Raw genomic sequence first — 27,232 nt, 5'->3', positions numbered from 1 at the left:
ATGCCTGAGAAATGTTTTGTTTAAATGGTGTGAACAGAAACATGGTGATTTGTGGTAACCACACCGGAAGTGTATGTACTCTCCTATGGGGCATTGTTATACAACTTTCTGCTTCTCTTTTCAAAACCACTGCAATAATGCAACTCAAAATATGGAAATGGTAGTTTTTTATGGTAGGTCCCAATCTAAGATAGAAAACAGAACATGAAAAATTGCACCATGCCTCTTTAAAGAGTAGAAACAGGGAGTGAAATTAGATCACTTTGTAAAAGTCCTCCCCTTCTTCATTTAATATCATTACCTGGTCAGTTTCTCTCTATATATTTCATGGTTCTCACCAGCATACAAGTTAAGATATTGGTAATTGGGATCGCTATCCTTCCCGCTTCAACCAAATTATCTTTTCTCCCCTTCTTCACTTTGTAACACATTACCTAATTGGTCTTTAGCTCAGCTCATTAAGCAGGACTCAAGATTCAACCTATGGCCTTATCCAGCAAAGTAAAGATTACACACATTTTCAGCAATAAAATGGTGAAGGCTTGCAGAGGGTAGGGTCAATTGTGTAAGATGCCTGTATCTGATATCTGTTCATTTAAATGAAAACATAACAATGACAAGACTGATACCTACCTGTGTTTTAGCATGTCCCTTGCAGAGTCCGGTCAGAATTCGCAGTACATAGGGTAAAGATGGCAATGCCAGGAACTCCTTCCAAGGTGGTGCCTCCAAACTAATTATGAAAATACATAAAGTCATGGATAAAATCATTAAAAAAAATTAAACTAAACATCTCTGAGTGTCTATACTTTGGTCACACTGGAATATTTCATTGGGCTATGCCATGTGAAATCCACATTCCCCTGTGGAATATTTAGCTAAAGTCTCCCACAGAGGGAGTATGGGTTTCAAATATAATAGACATTTTTTGTCATCAATTGTCATCTACAAATGGTATTGTAAATGTCCAAGGATAAGTTTTTGTTCTGTGTGGAAACAAATGCTTAAAAAGAAATCAACATTAATTTTCCCATATTTTAAAGTGCATAATTCAGTGTTACCTGTGATAGTTTCTATATTATGACTATTATCCTAGAAGTTATTAAAGAATTCCTTCAAAGGACATCAAATTCAATGGGGTTTAGGGTTAGGGAAGTTTGAAGGTCAGGGATTAAAGTGAATTATTTTGCCCTAACGTAACGGCTGTGGTTTCTGTATAACTATAATGACTATTATCCCACAAGTATTATTTCAATAATCATCAAATTCATTGGGGTTTAGTGTTAAGGATTAGAAAGGTTAAAGGTCAGGGGTAAAAGTATATTATTTGGCCGTACCTTGATGCTTGTGGTAGTTTCTGTATGACATAACCCACAGCTTTCTTAGGAATTCCTTCATCTATCATTAGGTTCTTGAGACGGTCACCGTTAGCATTACTCTGAAAACAAATTATAGGGACAGTCCCAATGTGAGAGAACAAAATGTACACCTTAGTATAGTATTAGTTCTTTAGCAGCAAGTGCAGGAATGATACAGAAATTACCATGCACACCATAATCACCCCTGCATACATACCTAAATAAACGCATATATTTTTTACAATTCCTCCCCATGTCTATTGCAGTTGCTTTAGCACTAAAGTACTCTAGATGGACATTGCAGGTTCACACACCTCTGTATTTGCCGGCAAACAGGGACTCTGTACTTAACTATACAAACGCGGATACATTTTTTCTGATTTTCTGTGCATAACTGGGGACGTTGACCCACTTTACACAAATTATACACAATTCCAGCAGCTACAGCACAGCACTCTAGATTGACATCACACACAAACCCACCCCATAACCTACTTGCACACCCCTACCAACACACCCCCTCCATTACTCACCTCTATTCTAGTAGCTATAGCACAGAAGCACATTGCTGTAAACTTTTGACAAGACCAAACTTCCGCACTATTGACAAGGCGTAACACACAAGCTGTGCATTGGCAAAAGTAACAATGTGTATGATGCACAAAGCACACATTATGCTTCAGCGGTTCTTGTTAACATCACAAAAACATGCTCTAATCAAAGGTTTACAGCAATTCACTACAGATGGACATCACACCCTCCTAGAAACACCCACCCACCCCCTACCTGTAATGTAAACACCCCCATACTTACCTCTATTCCACCAGCGATTGCACAGAAGCATTCTAAATGTACGTCTTCATCCTGGCTATGATCACCATCAAACCTAATCAAATAACAAGCGGCATAAACACATTCAAATTTAAATAAATAATAATAACTAAATAATAAATTCTGACAAACATTTCTATTTATACCACAAGTTAAATTTCTATTTGATTTAAGAAAGGAGAATCTTTAACTCTACATGTGAACAGCCTTTTCAGAAGAATGCTGTTGGCAGCCCGATTTACAGACAATTTTTTCCATATAAGTGCGAATATTTAGGATGATCAGTCGGAGCAGGCGGTAGTCAGTACAATCGTGCAAACATAGGTTAAATACTTGATAACATTCTACAATAAGGAACCAAAATGGATTGAAGTGTTTTTGGCTGGGATTTCTGAAGGGGTTGTATATATCTGCAGTAGTTTTCTCTTGGTTTAGTAAAAAAAATTTAAATTTTTCCTTTCATTTCAGATTACCATTCTAAATTTAAATGCGATACGAAAATCTGAAGCAGCAAACATTTCAATAGTAGTTAAAATTAACCAGTAAATTTTGATATTGAAGTGAAATCCATTTTGTTAATTTTGCTTACGATTTGAATTAAACTGGTCTACATCACATATATTTTAAATGCCACTTACTTGTTGAAATCTAGATATGGTTTGAAATGATCAATCAGTGTCTTCATCTTCTCTACATCACCAAACGACAAGAACGGAATAATACGCATCAATCCTTGCAACACGCTGGTATGAGCACGCACAAATGGGCTGTTGATACGATCTAGGAGTGCCACTAGTTGAGACTTGTCGAAGCTGAGTATCACCGACGGCTGTGAATAAGAAAATCAAATGATATATTGAGTATTACTTGTGTGTCTTGTGATTGAGAATGTTATCCTGCATCAAACTTCTCACTACTTCAGTTTGCAAACTTGATTAATACAGATTCTTGTTTGTGGCATTATTTACAGAATATGGGTTTTTACTTACAGGGCAAATATGCAATCAGGAGTTCAAAGTCCTTTCTTAAGCTACCACTTGAAAATAAGGGACCATTCAATTTTTACACCAGTGGAGTGGGAGTTTTAAGGGGTGTCCAATTTTTGAGGGGGAATCTGAATTTTTTACTCAAACCATGAGGGGCATTGTTAAGTTTTAAATGGAGAAAAAAGCGGAAAACAAGAGGGGGGATCCAGAAAGTTTGTGCAGATGCGACAGGGAATGCAAAATCCTTTGCAAATTTTTTTTGTCAAAACCCCCACTCTCCCATGGGGTAAAAATTGACTGGACCCTGATAACCATATCACCATCATAGTTGATGGTACCATCATGAGGAGGCATATTCTACCCACCTTTCCATGTTCAAGAGGTTCAGTATTGGCTTCCATTAGTACCACTTCCATGACTCCTAGCAGACGTTCTGCAACAGGCGCACCTCCTCCTGACCCAGGGTCCTCATTTTCTGCTAACAGGACCTGGTAAAATAACACAAACAGAGATTTGAACATATCAATATTAACACAACTCTCTTTTTTGTTTTGGTCATAAATCCCACCCAAAGCATGATTTATGAAAATTCTGAACTTACTAATCATATAACCCAGAATTTATGGACACATCATTCATTGTCTGTTACTAGCTCACAAGATTTTGTTAATTTGATACATACCCTTTGGAGGACAATCATCATATTGAATAATTGCATGCTAGGCTCTATCATACATTGTCTGTTACTGGCTCACATGATTGAGTCAATTCGACATAACCTTTAGAGGACAACCAGCATATTATATATTGCATGCTAGGCTTTATAGGTTGTCTATTATGATTTATGCATGAGTTTGAGTCAACTTATTACTCACCCTATTGAGTACAGCCAGCATGATATTGAGTGCTTGCATACTCGGCTCTATCATACGTTGTCTGTTCACCTTCACTTTCATGGTAAAGTCCAGTAGTTTCAGTAAGACTGCCAGCAGCTGCTGACCTCTCACCAAGTTTGTTAAACCAGCCAGTCTGCAGAACAAAACATACATGGAATGTATACATTATCAACATCTCTTTTCAGATATAGGTAACATAATTATATTGCTAATCAGATTCATACACTGTAAGTATGTCAGTAGCGCATAACTTAACGCACACACACCTTCCTAGCTCAGGTTAATATCCCTGAAGACAGGACTTCTGTATACACCCGCTACACCACCAAAGGACAGTTGGAAAAGCAAAATATTTTCATTGTATATTCTACAATGAAGCTCCAGAGCTACGTACTGTGCCAACTAATACCAAGCATGCCAACCCAGATCCTACATTTTGATGGTTCATAAGACCCCGTGACCTTGCAATTGAAATATCATGATAATACATTGGTAACTATCAAAGATCTTTTGTACCACCTACAGCCTGGATGTGGACTGACTGCTCTCCCTGCTATCAGATTTCGTGACAAAAGGACATAACTGACACTGTGGTCAAAATTGAGTTTTGACCATAGATGGGTCTAGGTATATGATATCTACCCACAGCGTACCTAAAATATCCTAATTTTTAACCTCAACTACAAATTTTACCCTTTTGAAATTAGTTTATGTGTACAACTATATGGCAGCAATCAACCGTTTTTGTCCATTATCTCAAAATGATCAATATGTCAGTTATGTCCTTATGTCATGGGGTGTCAGAATAGCTATCTGGGTGCAAACCTGTCAGCAGTCTATACAAGATGCTGGCTTCATGCTGTTAATGCCTTAATATGCTTTGTCATAAAACACAACTTGCGAGTAAGCATGATCCAACTGGAAGCATTGCTGGCTAATTTTATTTATCTTGCTATAGTTTTCTCATAGTGGCAAACCCCAGGCCGGCTATAAACCGCATCTTTGGTATTATATGGACTGTTGACGGCAATGTTTTTTTTTCATCTGAAAGCTTTTGCCATTTTCGCAACCACTGCTTGGGGACTTGCTTAAGAAGTTACATTGGAACCATTCTCTTTGAATTCTCCAAATAGCTGGAAATCAGAGAAGCTTTGTATATCAATAATATAAAGTGTAATATAAATGTTTGTAAGAAATTGTTAAAAATGATGAAAATATTTTACCTATGAAGCATGACTTCCAGTCCTTCACATTCACTCATCACAGTGGCCATCTTGTAGACTTCCTCATCGTCTGTTTCTTCTTCATTTGTGTTGTTTAAATTCTCTACTATGTCCTCTGTAGCATCTCCCATCAGACCACGCAGACGATATACAATACGCATTGGTTGACCCTGAAAAAATTCAAAGAATTAATACAATGAATAATTTGCTGCTTTTTCTTATTTGTGTTGTCTAAATTCTCTATATATCCTCTGTAGAATCGGCCATTACACTGCACAGACGATACACAATACACATTGGTTGTCCCAGAAAAAATGTAAATTAACATCATGAATGATTTGCTGTTTCGTTTCTATTTATGATGTCTACATTAGCTATGTCTTCCATAGTATAACACAAGGAAAATGGGATTTACTTATTACAGAAAACATCACACAGAAGTATGCAGCAATCAGGACTTATCGCAAGTTATCTCCTTATCAAATTAACAGTGCATATTTATGTTAACCCTAATACCTCAGGTGCTTTTTGGTGAAGGGGAAGGAAGGACAGAAGAAAGAAGATGAAGGGAAAGTTGTTTGCTCCGGCCCAGTTCTGAACCACAAACCCGTCGGGTGCTAGGCACATGATTGGGGATGGCAATGGATGTACCTTGGCTGGCCAACGTTTTCGGCGTGCCTATATGTGTGTTCGGATGATTATGCAGTCGCATCATCTGAGTAACTTGCGCTTGCAGTCACTTTGTAATGAGCTTTTTGAGATTTGGTTTGGCTTAAGAAAAGATTGTTGACATTTCTTTCACCCATGACCCACAAACCATCCATGTGATGGGACTCCTCTTTTGTGCAACTTGCCCTCTAAATAAATCACAGACCATACCTCGTTATCTGGACACCAGATTTTCTTGTAGACATCTTTGACAGGTAGCTCCAAACTGATGATCTTGTTGTTCACAAGCAGCTGAAATGATACATATCAAAATAGATTTAATAAATCAACTTCACAAATGTGCATAGATCCTGCATAACACAGTAACATGGGGAATCTGATATTTCGTTTCCTTTAAATACTATATTTGATAATATCTGTCTTATGCACAAATATTGGATTATTCCAGATCCCAGATGTAAGACGTGACTTTCATCTTCAATACAGGGAGTGTGAAATTCAAATGAGGTTACCTGAATGAGGGCTCCATTAGAAGTCTACACTCCCCGTGTGGGAGGTCAAGGCCATGTCTTCCATAGGGTTGCATGGATTTAAACTGAAATAGCCCCTTGATTCAGTCAATTTTATGTTTACACTGTGTATGCAATAAAGGGTAACAAAGGTGCTTATCTTCTCTGATAATTTGTGTAAGAACATAATAAATGTTGGGCTACTTGCTGTGTCTTGACACTGCAACCTTTTATCATGACTGCTTTTAAGCTTACCTCCATGCCCGTGTCATCATCAAGTAAAGCTATCAATTCACAATCTGTAATCAAAACAAAATAGATCGTAATAGAATGCAAGCTTTTGAGATACCATGCTGGAGGCGTATGCTTCGCATCTCCTGCACCTAACAAATATCCCACTCCAATAGAAGATATTGGAGTGACCAAATGACTTCTGCAAGCCACCAACATGCAGATGGTTTAATACTTTTGCCACATCGCAAGACATAAAGGTGACCATTTAGAAAAGGTGATCATGCAAGGTTCTGTTGAAGGAAAAAGAAGGCAGGGAAGACCAAAGAGACGGTGGATCTGCCAAATTACAGGCGGCATAGGAAGCGCAACACGTGACGTACGAGGCGGGCGAAGATACAGGGCTGACAGCCCCATTCAAAATACACGGTTAGCAATTACAAATGGAAAATTAACATACTTGCAGTGTGGTACACGGTCGTACCCACGGTTTTAGAGTAAGATAATTTTGCTTTGACACCGCATAACAAATTTAGAATTGTTTATGAAGATTTCATGATTATGTGTTAATCCAATGGCGACCTCAAAATTGGCGATATCGCTTCCATCACCGCCTGCCAAATTAAGACAATTGTTGGGCACCCTCTCCAAGAATGTTATGCTCTTGCTGAAGATCATCAACTATGGCATCGCATCTATGAAGTCACAAGCCGTCAGCCATGACAGGAGTGAACTAACCAACTAAACAAAATATGCAGTGGATTTAGTTATTACAAACTCAACTTTTTTACTGCAGCTTTTTTTTTTTTTTGCAGGGTAACCAAAACCTGTAATTGTGTAAATTTCACCTCACAATTGAAGTCAAAATTGTGGGTTATCCTATCACTTAGTGGGATATCTTCTTAGGACGATATCAAACAATTAATACATGTTTATACAACAACTTATCTTAAGGATATCTTATTCTTGTCGTCTCACATCAGAAATTATGATCAATTACTGCGATAAGGTTAACACTCTGTAACAACCATGTTTAACTTAGGACTCACCTCTGCATATCTTATTCTTGACATCTCTCATGAGTGGGCCTAGGTCTGGTTCATTACTGCTATACGGGTTGCCTTGCATTCGTCCCTGTAAGAAATCTTCCTGTTGAGGATCCTTCTCCAGCGTCATGAAAAATTCACCAATATCATTCTCCTCCTGGAAAGAAGGCAGACAAAACAAATGTTAGTAGTAGAAGTGTTTTTTCCTGAAGCACTAGTTAACATCAGAATTTGCCTGCAATTCCAGACAGAGGCAATGAAAGTTGCTCATTTCTTCTCATTCTGTTGTACACTGAGAGCTAGTCTCTTACTTTTTTATCCCTAGAAATAGAGAAAAGTTTTATCTTTTCGACATGTTGGGTTTTTAATTGTGCTCGTACCTTTTGAGTTATTCCACCCATTGGATCTTATGTCACATTTACCTTGTTTTTACTGATATAAGTCATAGTATTTATAATAGTCCACATAATATTTGACCTAATCACGCAATTGAGTTTATGAATTACAGGTATAGGTTATTTTGTTTGTTTTAGTAACATTAAATGTTGGGGTTTTTAAAGGTCATAAAAACAGTTTCAAACATTTTGTATGAAAGCACACTAAGTACTACAACAACATTTTTAAAATGTTGTTAAACTGTTATCATAAAATATCTATTTAATGACTTTTTTGAGCTTACAGGATATATGACACTACAGAGTCTCTCAAAGATGAAGACAGGTGTACGCAAGTCATCCAGTCCATATCGCTTCACTGTGTCAACACACACTGCCATGAATGCACGAGTCTCTAGCTCAGTACCTGAAGTTGGGAAAGAAAGAATAATACCATGTTAGATCAACCTGCTGGTTAAAACTTACAAACAGGAGAGACAGTGGTAAGAAAGAGAAAGAGGAAAATAGGAGTGGGACAGAGAGGAGGGAGAGAGGGTGACAGTGAGTAAGAGACAGACAGACAGACACCCTGACACCCAGAGAGACTGACTAACAGAGAGAAAGATATACAGAGAATGAAACACAAAAGGTTTAAAAAACTTATTTCGGTCCAGTCAAAGCTATTTCCAGCTGACTTTGCTCGCCGCAATTGGCATACCTGTGCTTGTGCAACTCTCAAAACTTTTTTTTACGGACATACCCTAACTACTTTAAAAGCAACTTGAATACTTCTTCCCCCTTTTTTTTTATTTGTATGACCTGACTGCCAACAACTATACCAAAACCAGAACTAGTCATCATGGCCGATATGGAAATGTTTTCTATAGCCAGTCTGAACATGACTTCAAAGGGAATTAAATCCATATCCATCTCACCTGTCGTCATGTCTTCTAGCAGTTCCAGCAGCATCTGTTGTGTCTCATCTACAAGTTTGGTTCTTTGTACCACCAATTTACGTAGTGCTAAATATCCATGCAAGACAGGACCAAGGAGTTTACTCTTGTAGTGTCTACGGATGGCTTCCACTTCCAGGAAGGATGAGAGCAGCTCTGAAAATGTATAAAAGTAGAACCACATAATGAATATCTAGGTAGTATTTTAAGCTTGCAGGCAAGATGGCCTGTCTTTTGGAGAAAAGAATTGTGGTATGTCACATGATTTTTTAAAAGACAACCTTCCCTTGATGTCTGCTGTCAGGATGATATCCCACCTTAGACAGGAGTACTAAATATATTTCTGGGGCAACCTTTCTATAGCACCATAAGACCAGCTGCATCTCAAGAGCTCATGCTATGGAGTGTGTCATTCTCTCATTAGTTGAACAGATGAAATCATGATATACTTCCAAAAAGTGAGTGTTTTTGTTTTATTTTCTTTGTAACCTTACCTGTTAGCATCTTTGGTGCATAACCCTGGGACAAATCTGAGCTGAGTGTAGTTTCTTCCAAAGCTGACAGAATTTCAATCTCCTGCAATACAAACACACAAAATATAAAATCATGAAAGTCTGAAATTCACAAGAAATTCTTAGGTTCAAGCACAAATCTTGCCAACTCCCTGCATAATGCATAGGTCCACAATCGTTAGCCTGGTCAACTGGTAGGTGACCTTGTCATTTTAGACCACCCTCCTGTATACTTGTACACTTGCCTGGACTTAGGTGGTGTCTGGACTGACATGCCCTGGGCCACATAACTCAATTATGTAGTTCATTATTCCAGATGTGGTGGTAGACCTTTAAACTTGAGATACTGACTTTATGTTCAGTACTTTTCAGGCTAATTCTCTTTCATTGCGACTATCTCAGTATGTTAAGCAATTACACATTTTTACACATAAACATTTCTAGTTTCTCAGCTAGGATATACATTGTTACCATTTTAAATGATTTTTTTCTATGTTCTCCATCTACAACAGGAGGCATTTACAAAACCATTATTTGACGTATGCCAACACAATTGTTTATACATTTGTTCTGATTGGCTGCTTACTGATTATAACAGCAAGCCAATCTGACAATTTGCATGCACATCTTGATTTTCAGGAAGCCTTCTACAGCACCATGTTGACACACCCCATTGGTCACACAGTAATGATGGTCAATATGCCACCATAATTACACACATACAGCAGGTTTCAATACATAACTTTGCTTGCAATATGTCAATATATGGCAATACACCTTTAGCAGCTAGGCATAGTTTCCAGTTGGGTTTTGTTCCTTGGATATAAAACCAAGTAATTTCACACATATACATGAGAGCCAATTACCTTTGTTAGCAATGTGCCAATATGCGGCAGCACACCTTTAGCAGCCAGGTACAGCTTCCAGTGGGGTGCTTTAGTGAGGCGTTGATATAAAGCCAGGAATTCTGAGGCACTTTCCCCACTGGGACCAACCTCATCTAGGTAGCTGGTTAACAGATCTAACATCTGCTGTCGTCTGCTAGATACCTGTAAAAATGACAATTTCATGGTAAAATAATATGATACAAATGACAAAAATATACAAATGTGCTCATGAATATGCATATAAGTTGACATCAAATTGTCTTGATCTACCACCTTTGCACCTCTGAAGATGGTCAGGTATTAATTAATTGCAAGTACACTACAACATTCGTATTGTGGCCACCTGCACAAGTACACTACCTGACAGGTACACACAGAGTACCTATACTGCTACTGTACAGGAATCACCAGCAGTGGTACTGTACTGGTACTGCACATGCCAGTACCAGCCAAGTATCTTGGCGACAGTGTACCTGGGCGGGCGGCCCGAATGTGAATCTAGTAGTGTAGTAATGTGGATTAATCACATTCTGCATGAATTATATGTAACCCTCTTTGAATGGCACAACTGGTATTGAGGTGTAATTGACATTTGTTATTTGACATGTTATCATCCCATGTTGTAGACTGAACTGCAATTGCATTTATTTTTTTCTGGAATTTACATCACCAAATTTGCAGGAATTAGATATTGCACAAAGGTTTCAACTGAAATTTGCATACTTCAATCAAACCCTTCAGAAGAAATTAACCCACACTTAAAATCTTTTTCTAGTGAATTCCATAGGGGTGAGTGGAAGCGCTCTAAACAACCAGAAGGAATTTAATCCACATTTGAAAGTTTTTCTAGTGAATTAGAACAGTAGGTGAGTAGAAGATATCTAAACAGCCAAATGCTGGTTTTCCTTACCTGGCAAAGTGACTCCACAATATTACAAGCCACCTGTCTGGCCTGACGAGATGACGCAGAAAAGAGCACACGTCTCAGCCAGGTACTACCGCCAAGACGCAAGCTATCAGGGGATTTCTTCACACCAGCCTTCCATTTTCTGGCATATTTCTCCATCAGATATTTGCCACGGATGTCTTCAGATTTCTTCTCAGGGGATCCTTCGCCTTGTGCAACAGGTGCGGCTATGAGGAACACAAATAATGCATGTCATTTGGTTACATCTGGACTTGTTGAAAGCTTTTGACCCTATTGATCATGGGATATTACTCTATACATTAGAACATTATGGCTTTGGCATATTTCTCCATCAGATAATTTGCCTCGGATTCCTTTGGGGGGGGGGGGTCCTTCACTTTGTGAAATTGGTATTGCTATGATGGACACAAACAATGGAAATCGAATCACATTGTATTTAATTTGGGTACATGATGAAACGATCCATAGAAAAATGCCATTAAATTGTACACAGAGAATGCATTCTCTACACTGAATCATTCATCATCTACCAACTGTGTATGTTATTTAGTTATGCATGTTGGAGATGACTAAAACAAGAGCAATGCAAAAGTGACAGACATAAGAACATAAGTGAGAATTGACTTACTAGGCTCGTTGACAGGTACTCTCTTCTTCCATAATGCATAGCCTACGTTGCATGTATTCGTATTCAACCACTGTGCAGTATTCACATATACATCACTTCCTACAGGCTTCACTGTACTTAGATTCTCAACATTCTTGTCCTGAAAAGGGCAAGGAAAGAAAGAATGAAGAAATGTTTCATTGTTTCTGATATATTTCTAAAGCAGTTTTAAGTACTCATGGACTAACTCCATCTTATTTCTTTTGTAAAGCTGGATTACTTGGAAGGCTGTTTAGGGCGATTTCATAGTGAATTGATCAATCAATTTCACCCACCCGCTCACCTACTCAATCACTCACTCACCCACCCACTTACCCTCCCACCCACCCACTCACAAATCCACCCACCAATGGCCCCCACCCTCCCACTCACTCACACTTGTATTCCCATCCCATCTTTTTCTCACCTTGTGTTTCTTGCTGGTTGGTTGAGGTGGTTTCACAAGATGTTGTAAGATGCGTAGGCATGGCAATGTGATGTTCTCCATGACAACTGGACTACTGGTCTTCACTGACAGCAAGAACAACTTCATCACTGTTAAAACAGATTATAATATAGGTGGATCACATATTAAATCAATCTTGCGGAAAGTTAATCTACACACTTTTATTCTCCAGCAAGCAACGGTTATTAAATTTGCAATACATATATTAAACACAAGTACTCAGTGCTGAGATAACCCTTAAAATTTGTGAAAGGAGTTATTTGCTTACCGCATCGGAGTCTATTCTCCCAACAGGAATCATCTTTCTCCATGGTGTGAACTAAGAGGGCCATCTCATTCCTCACTGCACTGGCCTACAAAGTAAACAATGGAAATAAAAGTATGTAATTTCAAAGAAAATAAGTAAACCTTGCCAATTTCTGTGGATCACTTACATTTTACAAAACATTGCTACTTTGGTCTATTCGGACTCAGGGTGGTGTGGGGTTGGGTGGAGGAGCCCTTGGCTCCCCCCCCCCCCCATTCTAGCACCTCTGTAGAGCACCTGACTTGTGTATATACCACTGTTTTAAGGTGTTTTTTTGGTATTTTATACAGAGCCCATAGGCTTTATAAATTGAATTCTATATTAAATCTCTTTCAATTATCATTTTCATATGCAATTCTGTTCCTTTTCCTTATATGTCATTGCCAAATACTATTTAAACTTTTAATGCTATATTCAGGAATATATTAATCTCGCAGAATGTAAAGTCACGCATGCATATGATGATATGATGCAGTAAACTTACCAAATCAGGGTTGGAGCGATGTCCTTTGAGGGCAGCTGTAATACGAGACATCAGAATATCATTGAGTAGCTGAGTGGCTTCAGAATTATCACGGGTCAACAGAGCCAATAGTTGGCGAACTTCACTACGAAACACAGCAGTGCCCCGGCGGAGATTGCACTCAACAAGTTCCTGTATCAAACCCTGAAAGAAAATACATGGAATATTAATAACAGTCAGTACTCATTGGTAAATAAACCATGTTAGCACTATAGCAGCCATGTTGGTGGACAGTTCAGGACTGTAAATGTCAGAGGGACAGGTCTTTAGATTAATTCCACAACCATTCATACCTATTATTGTATTATAATACAAATTGCCCCGTGGATGCCTCCTGGTGAATAGAATTTTGTTAAAATGAGGATGAGTGTCATAGTACTTGTAGGTCTATTGGTAACAATACCCATTTTTCTTTTATTGAGCTGTTATACAAACAGCATTGCTACAAGAGTCATTTCCCCAAAACCATCAAATATTTTGACATGGAATGGATTATATTTACATCCCTTTCCTGCTGATGATATATACTGCTCCAAGAAAGTATCCTTACATAGTGCATCTACTAACAAAACAAATTAACCCCAATATGGTTCAGTTTTGAAATTGTGATTATTTTTCCAAGTGTAAGGATACTTTTTTTGGCACAGTATACTTACTTGTTTGACCAATATCTGCCTAGTCTCTGCATTGGTTGCCAATGCTCTCAGTAGGGTCACACAATGTTCAGTTGCTGCGGCTGCACATCCATAACACCTGCCACGGCTACATTTAATAAAAATATATTTCAACATTAGTTGAATCTTAAAAACTTTCTATAGCTGGTGCAGTGTTAACAAAAATCATTTTTTCATTTGAATTTGTGCTTGTGAACTTCTATGTCATTGGGTCAAAGAATTTTTTTACAAGGGTGAATCAGGTAAATGATTAATGCCATTGGAACTCTCCATATTAAATTGTCACGTATGGAACCAAATAGCACCTCCATTACTTGACAAAGCCTAAAATCTAATAATACATTATATCATTAAAACATAAGTATTACAGAGGCACATAGGGCTATTCCAGTTGCAATTCATACACCCCAATAATATGATCCTAATCTTCCACACAGGGAGTGTGAATTTCAAAGGGGGTTACCTGAATAGGCAATTCCATTTGAAATGTACACCCCCTGTTTAGGAGATTAAGGTTGTGTCTTCCATAGGGTGATGTATGGATTTCAATTGGAAGAGCCCTTTCATGTTTAACAGGATGTCATTAGAATTACACTATGAAGAATGAAGAAAAGTATTTAAAAATTTGCTGAGGAGATTGCAAAAGAATATTTACTGTAACGCTATCTTCCCACTACATGAGTGACTTAATTCCAACCAAACTGTGCCCAGTCCTCTGGTTTAATTTTAGTGGCTTTGTGTTTCAATGTATCTCATTGGTGAAGTTTGTTCCTGATAACTTCATGAATATCTTACTTTCTTTCCGCCAGCTGACAAGATGGTATCGCCATGGCAGCACTACTTGGAGATGGCGACGGATGCGGACTTGTCAATGGTGTTGCAATTGGCGTCATCCCCGTACTGGGGGCGCTTGCTTTCATGGCAGACTCCTGCTGTCGTCGGTCATATTCCACAAGCTCTTTACGGGAAGCTAGCACTTTCTGTATGAATTTGCTGAGATCGTCAAAGGTGCCGCGGCATTCGTTGCAGTATCGCTGCGCAATCTGTTGTATGGTTTTGTTAACAACATTGGCTGCTCCTCCGCCTCCTGATCCTGATCCTTGTACCGAATCACTCTGAAAAATTATATTTGCAAAACAGAATGACAATTAATACTACCACAATTAAACAAACTTCTATCACCTGAAGTCTTATCAGGAAAGGATTCCAATTAATCATGTGAAAATTCATCATTGGCAAAGGTGTCATATTTTGAATCAGCACGAGTATGCTCCAAATGAACAGTAGGCATGACTATGGAATAACTGCCACTACCCCAATAGTTTAGGATTAGGCCTAGGTTTTAGAATTAGGATTAGGGTTAGGATTAAGGTTAGGATTGTTGTCCTCAAAACCACAATGAATTTGGTTTGATCCAATTAGGTGTACATTAGAACACATGTAAACATTTATACAATATGCCAAAAAAAATCAGGGTTAAAAAAAATTGACCAAACTCATTGTAAACGATTGTACTTTATGGCTTGAATACAACAGGAAAATATTACCAAAGATCTGTTACATAGAGTTCAGTAACATACCGGTGGTCTGTCTCGACCCGATTCATGAGCCTTGACCAGCAGAGCTTCCAGGATGTGCTTATGGAAGAGCAGTTGCCTGTAGGCATTGTCAGCTTTCTCCAGCAAGGAGTTGATGGTAGTGGTTGCCTGTAGAAAAATAATCAATCAATAAACCAATCAGTCAATCAATCAGTTAAGTTAATGTTTCACAGCAAAGCATACTTGCTGCTACAAAATGTAATGTATTATCACATTGTGCTATTCCAGTTGAAATCCATATACCCCCCTGTGGAAGACATGACCTTAATCTTCCACACAGGGAGTGTCGATTTCAAATAAGGTACCCATTTGAGATCTATACCCTCTATGTGGGAAATTAAGATCCTGTGAGATTAAGGTCCTGTCTTCCAGAGGAGGTGTATGGATTTCAACTGGAATAGCCCATTTGGCATCCTTGCAGAAGCCAAACAAACTAAGTACAGGCTACAGCATTCATTCACACATCTTGCGTCAAATAACTAACATGCCTCATATATGAGCATGTGGTCAAATTTAAGACCTGTTACCACAAAATGAGAGAAACAGTGCGTTTTGTGGCCTTTTTGGGGACAGGTCTCATTTGCTATACTAGCATAACAATGGGCATACATACAAGTTCAGATACAAAGAGCGGTAACTTTTTATTCAATTCGATATTTTGGCAATAACAATTATCAAATACAATGAAAATAATATGTAGTACTTTCAATCAGTTTATACAAAAATTAAGTAGCATTTTTAAAGCAGGGTGTCAACTTAAAAAGTTTGAAAATGGGGTTTACTGATTTTGCATCATACCTTCTTTCTATCATCTTCAATCTCTATTGGGTCCACAGCACAGCATGCTCTAGCTGTGAGTGTGTAGTCAAATTTAGCATACTTGCAGAACCCGCAGGCATTACACAAGAATGGGTCCTTCTCATCATAGTTGATAGCTCTGTACAAAAATAAAAAAGAATGGCAACATAGTTATATATTACGTAACCCTCCTAGATCATCTCTTGATTCCCATAAGTTAAAACACATTGCTTGTACAACTGAAGCTCATAATGCTACCTCTTCAATCACATTGAGCCTTCGCACAATCAGCGTTTTCACCTTAAGTTTGGTAGAGACATATATTTGTGTGTATCTTGATGGTCACAGTATTTGACTCGTGCACACACATAGTCAATCGTGCACAACAAGCATGCACATGTACAAAGGCCGTTTGTCCGTATGTTTATGGTGCAACCGTGATAAAAAACTGACTTCACTACTGACAATGGAATGAAGCAAAGTTAAGGCTTGGCTTGGTACTTACCTGCATTTGTGGCATTGGAACACATTCTCTCCACAATTCCCACACACACCAGGGTTTGCTGGGACAGAGGCGCTACATCGTGGGCATTGCAGCGTCTCGGCAGATGCAGTTAGGTTGTCATAGAAATCGGCATATTCTATCATGAGATTGGCAGCTACTATAGGCAATGGGAACTCTACTTTGAGTTCAGTCTGACCTGCTGCTAGTTGACACTTTTTAGCTTTGTGCCACATGGTTGGTCTGCAATGAAGCAATGAAAGCAATATATGAACAAGTTGCTATTAAAAATACAACATTTGATTGTTTGAAAATTTAAACTGAACTACATTGATATCACTTGTTAATGCTATATTGCCAAAATGTAGAGACATAGGTCATTGCCATAAAACAACACAAAATCAAATACCGTATTGTCTGTAACAAACACCCTGGAGTGTTGCATTTTTCCAAAATAGTGTGAAAGTGTGAAAAAAAATGCAGTGCAAATTTTTTTTTCACTTTTACAGTAGGCTACAGGGATATCACTCTCTTTTTATACTAAAATAATAATTTTGTTGTTGTTAGATTTATGGATTATGTTTTCTTTTATGGCTCAATTGGGCTATTTCATTTAAAATCCACACTACCTTTGGAAGATTTAGCTAAAGTCTTCGTACAGGGGGTGCATGAGTTTCGATTAGAATAGACAATTGGGTTACTTCCATTTGAAATACTCACTTCAACTGTGGAAGATATATGTAAAGCCATAATACAGGGGGAGTATGTGTTTCAAAATGATTAACCCTGACCAATTATATTTGAATAAAAATTCCTTTAAAAGGAATAGGGTGGGCAAATGAAAAATTGTCAAGAGAAATGAAAGAATGAGTAAGTCAAGTTCACAATAAATAAAAATTCCTTTAAAAGGAAGAGGGCGAGCAAATGAATTGTCAAGATAAAGGTGTAGTTCCATATTGATAAGTCCAAGTAAAATAAAAAACATGTTTCACGTCCAGGTTTTTGAAAAAAAGGAGTAGGAGGGGCCTTTTTATTTTGTATCGCAGAATCAATGTAAATACCCATATTTAGAGCTATTTTAGCGTGCACAATAATGCCTGCAAAAAGGAGGAGGCCTCTTTTTATTTGTTGTTCTGATGGGTAGGCCCCCTCTAATGATCTCGAAACCTTCCAAATTGTTTCTTGTATATTGAGAAGGCTATAGAAAGCATCTCAACTCCCTAGACATAATTTTTAAAAAGTTATAACTGAATTGCAAAATATAAAAATATAATTGAAGGAACCTCCAAAAAGGAGGGAGGGGCGTGAAACATGTTTATTTTTGTATTTGGCCTAATGCAGTATTACTTGATTATCACTTGTCATCATTAGCAGAGGAGTGAAATTTTGATTGAAAGAATTAAACTAAGGGACGCACCATTTGATACTGAGAGGGGGTAGGAAGTTGGGGTCGGGAAAGTTTTTATTTTTTATAGTTGGTGGGGAAAGTTTTTTTTTTGCTCATGAAGTGGGTGAAGTTTTTTTTTTTTTTTTTGAAAAACTTCCTACCCCACCCTGAGAATCTAATGGTGCATCCCTAAGAAGGTTTGTGTTTGAAGTTATATAAATAACGAACTAAGAGCAATCGAATTAGGACAACAAAATAAAAAAATAAAACCCACACCACAGGACTGTACGGTAAAACATGTACCAACAGGCTACTTTTTAGTCACCCACCTTTGTAGGACTACACAACAAAATAGCCCTCCACCATAGGACTTTGCGGTAAAATATTTAGAGGAGTATGCCAATTAAGGCCAAGTAAAAAAAAATTTATATGTCCGGACTTTTTCAAAAATTGGTGAGGGAGGTCCTTATTATTTGTTATCGTGTTATTGTTTTACCATTCATTTATGTGTAAAATTGCAATGGCAAATGTTTGTCAACACATCATAAAATCGGGGAGGCCCTAATATTTTTGTTATTTCCCCAAAGCCCTACCCCTAGCTTGAAGAAAGTGTTTGCAATGTGTTTATAAATGATAACCAAGAACTTCTAAACATGTCATTTCATCACAACAATTTTATAAACAAAGTAAGGAAGCAAATAGGAAAAATAACTAAAATATTTGAAAATCTCCAAAAATCGGAGAGGGCGGGGACGATATACACATTATTTATTTTACTTGGCCTAAACAATGAATCACCACTCATGACTCGAGGTCAAAACCATTATGTAAATAAGATAATGTTTGCATGCGATGTCAAACAAGGAAATGTTGACATAAATTAATTGACTGTTTGGTTTTCACGATGCTATTAATTTAGCCCAAAGATTAGGAAAACTAGCAAAACTGGTGAACTGGTACTGTTCAAATAAAAACATCTGCAAATCTTGCTGCAATTTCCAAATAGTATTTCTATTACTTAAATAATTATTTTTGTTATTTCTTTTAATACAAACACATTACTGCCTATGACGACTTTATCGTATTACTTACATATCAAAATCAAGTAATAATTACAAAACTCGCCAGTAAACTATCACCTCTGTGGGTGTTTGGGATATAACCGCACGAATATTTTCTCAACACTGCGGCATGTGAAAAAGTAGGTCAATAGTCAGAGAATACAGGGTGGGTGCGGCACGCCGCACCCACCCAAAAATGGCCTCCCCCTGTGGAAGATATTACCAAAATCTTGCACTGGGCAAGTGTGGATTTTAAGTGAAATAGCCCATTTCTGGAATTCCTGAAATTTTCAGAAGACCTACACCACTGATAATAGTACCAATCAACAGAGAGAAAAATGGAGAGGAGAGAAAGAGAAAGGGAGATGGAGTGGGAGACAAACAGGGAGATAGAGACATAGAGAGAGAGACACACAGGCAGACAGATATAAAAAAAAATCAAGAAATATTTCATATTATACAGAGTAAACTTTCAGCTAGTTTTGACAAATACTCACTTGTTCTTGAGTTCCACCACTGACTGTACAGTCCTGTTGTTGTAATAAAAGTTGACAGTCCTCACCATCTTTGTACGTTTGAGATCACTGATGCGCAGTGTCACTTTGGCAATGGTGTGCGTACCAACCAATTTCACTATCTGTGTGTTTGCTGTGTAGCGTGAGTCCACTTTCAGTGCAGTGAGTTTCAAGCTCTGTTGGCGGAAAGAGATAAATTGTTAACACACTGTAATCCGAGACTGAATTAAAAAAAAGACTAGTTTGCATCTGATGTCACTATCAATCAAACTCCTAATAACCCTTGATTGGTTAGAAGTGCATAAAAGGAAAGTTGATTCATCTGGTGTCTTCCATGGAGAAAGGAATCGCAGCAAATGGCGAAAAATTTTGGTACTTTTACAGGCACCTTTTCTCGGTACTGTTGACATGGTGCCTTCAGGAAAGAAAAGAGGCAGTCCAGTTAAACTGCTTTTTTTCGAGCTACCACATCTTCAGTAGGAAATGGCTCAAAAATGTTCTTTTATGCATAGGTCTATTGCAGTTTTTCCATTCCCTTAAAGGTACTTACTGCTTTTGCATACAGTACAGTATAATTAGCACATTCTGACCCACGCTTTTCATCACTTAAAACATAAATACATGATTTGTACATTCTCCAACTTGTGATTTTTATGTATCACTTTTATCATTGTCTCCTTCCCTACTACCTACTTGATCAAAATTTCTTCACTATCAACATTGATGTGCATAACTATAAAACTCATCCAAGTGATATCCATATAAATCAAACCAACATGTGCCTTGGGTATAACACCATCAGAATCCAAGGTGCATTACTTTGGAATAATTTACCATCAATTTTGAAAAATGCACCTTTGGTTGCTGTTTTTAAACCACACAATAAAAAAACATCTCCTTTGGAAATATCTTCCATGTGATTCATAATTTCTGTCATGTTTCATTGGTACTTTTAATGGTCTCTATTGTATTTTGCTGTCATATCAGCATTTGTTGTCGGCACCCTCCTTTTTTGGTACATTATACTTTTAATTTTATATTTTCCAATTATGTGTCATTCTACTACTATTGTATGCCCAGTGGACAATGACATTGACAGCATTTTGGCCATAGCATTTTAGCTTTTCACTATTTCGTCCATGTGCAATTTAATGCATGATTTTTAGTACGAGTTTCTACCAAGTATATTATTAGTTTTATTTTGTTCTTTGTAGTAAATGTTTATGTTGTAACTTTAGGCTGAGGGTGCTGTACCTTATGCTCTACGTTTAGCAGCATCCTCATCTATCATCTTGCTTATTAACATTTTTCATAAAAAATTAATTGCTTTTCTCACTGTAGGCCTATATTGTGTATACAAATATATTTTTGTTTTACTATTTTATTTGAACTCATTGTATATTGTTGCATGATGTATAGATAAATAAAATTGATTGATTGATTCACTGTATGAAATGTAGAGCTATGTAGTTCAAAATCAGTAAAGTGTGAAAAATTATGTGTGAAAATTACCACTCTTACAGTATTGCTAGGTAATATGAAAATATGAAATGACACAGTTCTGCGTAAGCTTGCTTAAAGGAGAGTGACCTGATCGACAGCCCCCATTCTCATCCTAACTGAGATTTTTGTATCAGAAGAAAGCTCATGTTTTTCTCATTGTGGAAACCACACCTGATGAAGTGCATGTATTATCCTCTGGGGTATTGCTATATAGACATTTTGTTTCTCATTAAAACAGATGGAGCAATACAACTCAAAATTGGGAAAATCACATTGCTTATAATGCATGGTGTCAATGTCAGATAGAAAACAGAACATGAAAAAATTGGACCACATGCCTTTAAAATGTCTATATGATCATAAATAAGCAAAATGACAAAACTACAAAAATAACAATTCAGTAGATAATGAGTTTGTTTACAAATACACTGGTAGACTTTGAATTATTTGCTTTAATATCATATTGATCATATTTAGTTTCAAAAGGCTTACAATGCTGGATATTTGTCACCCTTCAATCCCATGATGCATTTCACCATGAATGGTTTGTACAATAGGCCTACAAGGCAACATATGTGGAAATGTGGAAATTGTGACCAATTTCCTATGAATTGTGGGATATAAAGTAACTGTGTAATCTGGCATCATTCATTGTAGTGTGTGTCTGCCCACGGTTTGATGCAATGTTTGTGCATTCTAGCTACTATTCAAACTACTACTTTAATATACTACAATTCTAGTAATTAATATGTAACAGGTAAGTTAATTTTGCTAACTTTGGTAAAATATTCTCATCACAGTGTCTTTCTGAAGCAGGGAATCTTGACATGATGAGGACTATATCTACCACAATGATTTGCATGAAAAAGTTGTATGCTTCTAACAATTGCAACATATTCAATTTAATTAGCGGATAACAAATGTATAAAGTTCACATTCTGCATGAAATGTTAAGTTACGCTACCAATGCTATGGATTATATACCAGGGTTATTTATCACACATTTTTACTGTGTAAACTTCAACTTTCAACTTATTATAACGTTTACCAGCATTTCTCAACAGGATTACAGAATTTCCACATCTTAAATTGGAGCATATTTGTTTTCACAAAATACATAACCAGCTACATTTACATGTTTTACCCAGAATTACATGTGGATAGAGAATGTTCCATAATAGATAGCTTGTGATTCCATACCCTGTCATGCTTAACAAATATAGCCCCTGGTTACCAAATCCTTATTTCCAAGCCTGCTGCCCACCCTTTCCCCATTACATATATTGATCATATCGTCATATTGTTGTACAAATAACTATCTCTCTACATCTAACTTTTTATTTAGGTTTCCATTGCTATACCAGTTGCTATAGTTGAGATTTGATCTGGTTGAACATTTTTGCAGCACTTTGATATGCAACTCATGAATACAGTACCAAGACAAATGTAAATCTGCAAAAACAGATTCACACCCAGAGCAAGTGAGCTTATTTTCACTGATATATTTTTGTAATAAGTAAAAAAGTTAAAAAGCTGCAGTATGTTAAAGTAACTGTAATAAACAAGACAAGAACCCCAACATTTCTGGGAAAAAAAGTGTTTTTTGTTTTTTTATTGACATTATTAAAATTATTTTATATCTGCACATTTCTAGTTTCGTGTTGTTTTTTAATAATATAAGAAAACAAAACAAAAAGCATAATCCTTATATGAACATGACCTTCAACTCTTAACACTAAGACATGTGCAATGGTAGCTGCATGGTACAATGTACTGCACTCTGCAAAACAAATTTGTAGAGCTTCCGGTTTTTCTGTGTGTCATGAGATAGGGGAATTCCCATTATTGGGTCCTGGTAAAAGACGAGTGTGACATGGTATACTTATTTCCACCCATTTCAATATTTTTGATACCTTGAAAGCAATTTTATAAAACTTGTATTGAGTAGGCAGACTTGCAGAGAAGTAGAAGCTACTTTTAAAGCTATCAAATAAAGTGAGTATATTTCATTGACATGCAATGCAAATATTTTATTAGTTATGCTGCCAATGCTATGGGTTACAAACTTACATGTATACCAGGGTTATTTAGCAATATATATGGCGTAAACTTCAACTTTCAACTAATTATGAAGTTTCCCAATATCAACAGGATATTCAGGATTGCAGAATTTTCACGTAAAAAGCATAATTTGTTTTCACAAAATATATAACCAGCTGCATTTTACACAATATATAGATGGGGACAGAGAATTTTTCATAACAGAGAGTCCATTGTGCCATTTTATGGTCTTATATCTCAATGTGCCATTAAGATCCCATGAAAACAACAAGTCCACATGAAAGATCACACCAAGCCCCCGGTGTCGTCACTTAACATTCAAAGGCGTAACGCATGATCGTTCCCTAAGTCAAAAATACCCCCTATTTTGCGCGGTTTCAAGAACATTTTCGTCATTTTTTTTACCCCTATCTTACACGAAAAGGGGTACAAATTAGCCTTAAAAATTACCCCTATTTTTTGCATTTCAAGTACACTTTTACAAAAGTACCCCTTTTTTAACATTTCAAGAACACACACAAAAACACTTGTTCTGATTCATTGTCTTTTCTGAGGAGAACTCTGTTGTCCTTTTAATATATAAATGAGGAAAATAACAGAAAAATATATACAAATACATCCAATAGGATGCATCATGTGTCTTTTTATGATACAGTTATCAACAATGTAATCTTTCCTCCCGTTTTGCAAAATAAAGCTTGAATGTGACCAATACATAAACTGACTGACAAAAATTACGAACTCTGCCACAAATTCCCTCACTCAAACCACTATATCAGCCCCATCTTTAGATATTTTCAAGAAAAACCTCTAGCTTGCCGGTCACCAAATAGTTAGTGATTTGCCCTGCTGACTACTTTATGATCAGGTGCCATTTTGAAGAGTTTGTGGCCCGGTTTTTGGGTACCCAGTTTGTCAAGGCTCCGGAGGCCTGGCGCGTCATTAATAAAGCTGATGAAAAAAGTCCCATGGAATCAGCGGCCAAACCGGGTAAGTCCCCAGTGACGTAATCGGTGTAAACAAACCATGAAACAAATAAAACCGAGTCGAGCGTGTTGCTGAATATTTAGGCAGGGATATTAGGAAGGCAAAAAAGTTTCACAAAAGTGAAATCCGGGAGTAAATTGAGCGAGATATGGTAAGCTTTCTTGGGATTTCAACATTATCATGATTCACAAAAATATACCCTATTTTTTAATTTCGAGTACACCATCGTCAAAAACAACCATATTTTTTAAACATCGCGAACATAGTTTAAAAAATAACCCCTTTTTTCGCAAAATTGGGAACGATCATGCGTACACATAGTCAATGTTAAGTGACGACACCGGGACCAAGCCCTGAAACAAATGCACAGAGATAATACAGGTTAAAGGTCAAAATTTACCATTTTGACCCGGTATTTCTATATCTGTTTTACTTTCATTGGGATAATGTTGGTGCACAATCTCCCATTCTCTGTGAATGTGTTAATCATTTCATGATCTTTTTTGGTCCAAAATTTCAAGAAGTTTTATCTCACAAACCGAAATTGTATTAAGGATGCTAAAAATTTGGCTAGGATCTTGGGGTAACATGCTATCAACATATTTTTTTTATTTAAAAAACCATGACCCACCTGTATCACATGGTACACTTTTAGCCACAATGACTGTTATTAAAGAAGAACCCCAAGAACATTTCTGGCAAAAGTGTTTTGGTTTTTTTTTCATTGACATTGTTAAAATTGTTTCATATTACATCTGTAATTTCTGGTTTCATGTTTTTAAAAAAAATAATATAAGAAGGAAAATAAAAGCATATTCCCTTATACAAGATTTGTGTATCTTACACATGTAGCATGTAATTATAGAGTACCGCTGACTGGCTGCAAATGTGTCAAAAACTAAACCCCGCCAAGTTGTCAAATGTTGATGACAAAAAGCATGTTCTCCTTTAAAAAAAGATTCTACTTTATTCTGCTTTAAATTTCAGATAGAGTGTGTTACCACTCTGCTGCCTCTGCATTGGCAGCAATAGATCCATCCTAACAGCAACAACCAAACTTTTTGACATCGCCTAAATTCAAACAACAGTAAGTTTACATTTGCATTCTACTCCGTTACTCCCATAATATAGCTATCACGGATGTATATTCACATGATAAGCATACTTTAAGCCTGCAGCGTGTAATTATGCAGTGTTGCTGATTGGATGCTCACATAGCCTAAAAAAAGTATTAAGCCCCACCCAGTTGTCAAATGTTGACAGCAAGCATGTTTTCCTTGACAGTGTGTTCTCCTTGCAAAGAGGATTCTGCTTTACACTCTTATGTATTGTCATTTCTAATTTTAGATATACATGAATAGATCCATCGTAACAGCAACAATCTGACTTTTTGACATCACCCAAATTCAAGCAATAGTAAGTTCACAATTACATATTCTACTGAGGTTACTCCCATCATGGAAGTAAGAGTAGATAGATATCATCAGTGATGTCCTTTAATTGGTTTATTCCAGTTGAAATCCATACACCCCGTACAGAAGACATGTCTTTAATCTCCCACATAGGGGTGTAGATTTCAAACAGAGTCAACCATTCAGGTAGCCTAGGGCTGCTAAGAATTTGCGCTGCAATTTGCGTATTTTGGCTCCAATTGCGTTTTTTTGACATTTTTGAAAAAATCTAAAAAAAACAAAAACAAAAAAAACACCTTTTTTTTGCGATTTTTAATTTTTTTTTCGCGCATTTGGAGAGTCCCTGGACCTAACATCAAGTGCTACCATCATTAAAAAAATTTGGAAAAAAGTTACCAAAAAATTACAAGTTTGTATCCAAATGGGACCAATTTGTAACTTGTGTTCACTTCAAAATCTATCTAAGATATAGACTTGGGGGGGGGGGGTGCCCCTATGACGCTACACCACTGGTAATCTACATGCATCAAAGCTAACCACATTATAATAATAAGACTAATGGATGAATCACTTTTCTTGTGCTATTTTCAGATGCTCCTGAAGTGATCCACTTCTGACTTACAGTATGGACAAGCATCAAAACTGAAGTATTTAAAACAATTGATTCAAAGTTACTCTGTGTGCAAGAAATACATGTTTTATTTGAATCATAAGTAAAATAATATACTCTAATATTAAGCATTGAATAGACAAATAACAGGTGTATTCATCTGGTATATTAATAAGATACAAATCTGTAACCTGTTCCTAACTTTAAGGTGGTCATTGAATCACAATATTTGTCCATTTAATTGCTGAATATCTTAGTTCCTGTTGTACAGAGTATTCAACTAGCTTCAACTTTACTGTAGTTGATAGGAACTATATGTGAATTTGTTGTAAATTTGTCTTGTGTAAGAGCATAATCTTCCAGTATAAGTCATAGTTTACAGAACTGAGAAGAACTAAATCTTTGACAAACTCTTAATGTAATTCAATACCATCAGTTGGCACTATTAAAAAAATCCTTATTTTTTTCTGTATTAAGCAATAGAAGACATACAAACACCTACAGCCAAACATATTTCTACACATAGCACTACCAACAATAGTAAAACACGCCACTTATGCAAAATTGTGAATTTCCAACAGCTTTTCCAACAGTTTTCCCAGTTAACATTTAAAAAAAAAAGGATAAAGTCATAAGCACCCTCGAAAATTCAAGCAGGTCCATTTTTTGAAAAAGTACTGGAATCCATTGTTTACACTAATAAACACATTGCCATCAGCAGCAACAACAACAGTAACATAAAATATCAGTGTAGCTGCAACAGAACCACAACAACAGTA

General features: G+C 36.9%; 1 protein-coding gene and 1 long non-coding RNA gene across 2 annotated transcripts in view; one reads left to right on the top strand and one right to left on the bottom strand.

Annotated features, from left to right (window-relative positions):
- Positions 1–27,232, bottom strand: part of LOC140137484 (E3 ubiquitin-protein ligase UBR4-like) — a 194,859-nt gene that overhangs the window by 39,706 nt on the left and 127,921 nt on the right. The window contains 25 exon segments of the mRNA XM_072159195.1: positions 634–733; positions 1,338–1,438; positions 2,172–2,244; positions 2,828–3,018; positions 3,541–3,663; positions 4,051–4,204; positions 5,295–5,464; positions 6,174–6,254; positions 6,728–6,771; positions 7,753–7,906; positions 8,429–8,550; positions 9,059–9,232; positions 9,571–9,652; positions 10,455–10,637; positions 11,386–11,609; positions 12,032–12,170; positions 12,477–12,604; positions 12,784–12,868; positions 13,307–13,489; positions 14,002–14,107; positions 14,815–15,134; positions 15,600–15,725; positions 16,416–16,554; positions 16,921–17,160; positions 19,863–20,056. Of these exon segments, the coding sequence (XP_072015296.1) occupies positions 634–733; positions 1,338–1,438; positions 2,172–2,244; positions 2,828–3,018; positions 3,541–3,663; positions 4,051–4,204; positions 5,295–5,464; positions 6,174–6,254; positions 6,728–6,771; positions 7,753–7,906; positions 8,429–8,550; positions 9,059–9,232; positions 9,571–9,652; positions 10,455–10,637; positions 11,386–11,609; positions 12,032–12,170; positions 12,477–12,604; positions 12,784–12,868; positions 13,307–13,489; positions 14,002–14,107; positions 14,815–15,134; positions 15,600–15,725; positions 16,416–16,554; positions 16,921–17,160; positions 19,863–20,056 (3,636 nt within the window).
- Positions 23,259–26,506, top strand: LOC140138326 (uncharacterized). Its single transcript, XR_011856978.1, has 4 exons — positions 23,259–23,378; positions 25,419–25,518; positions 25,779–25,847; positions 26,435–26,506. It is a non-coding gene; the product is annotated as an uncharacterized lncRNA (long non-coding RNA).

Source organism: Amphiura filiformis, chromosome 17 (genome assembly GCF_039555335.1).
Source record: "Amphiura filiformis chromosome 17, Afil_fr2py, whole genome shotgun sequence".
NCBI classification, from domain to species: domain Eukaryota; kingdom Metazoa; phylum Echinodermata; class Ophiuroidea; order Amphilepidida; family Amphiuridae; genus Amphiura; species Amphiura filiformis.
The sequence above is the reverse complement of the archived record's forward strand: the minus strand, read 5'-3'. Positions and strand labels throughout refer to the sequence as shown.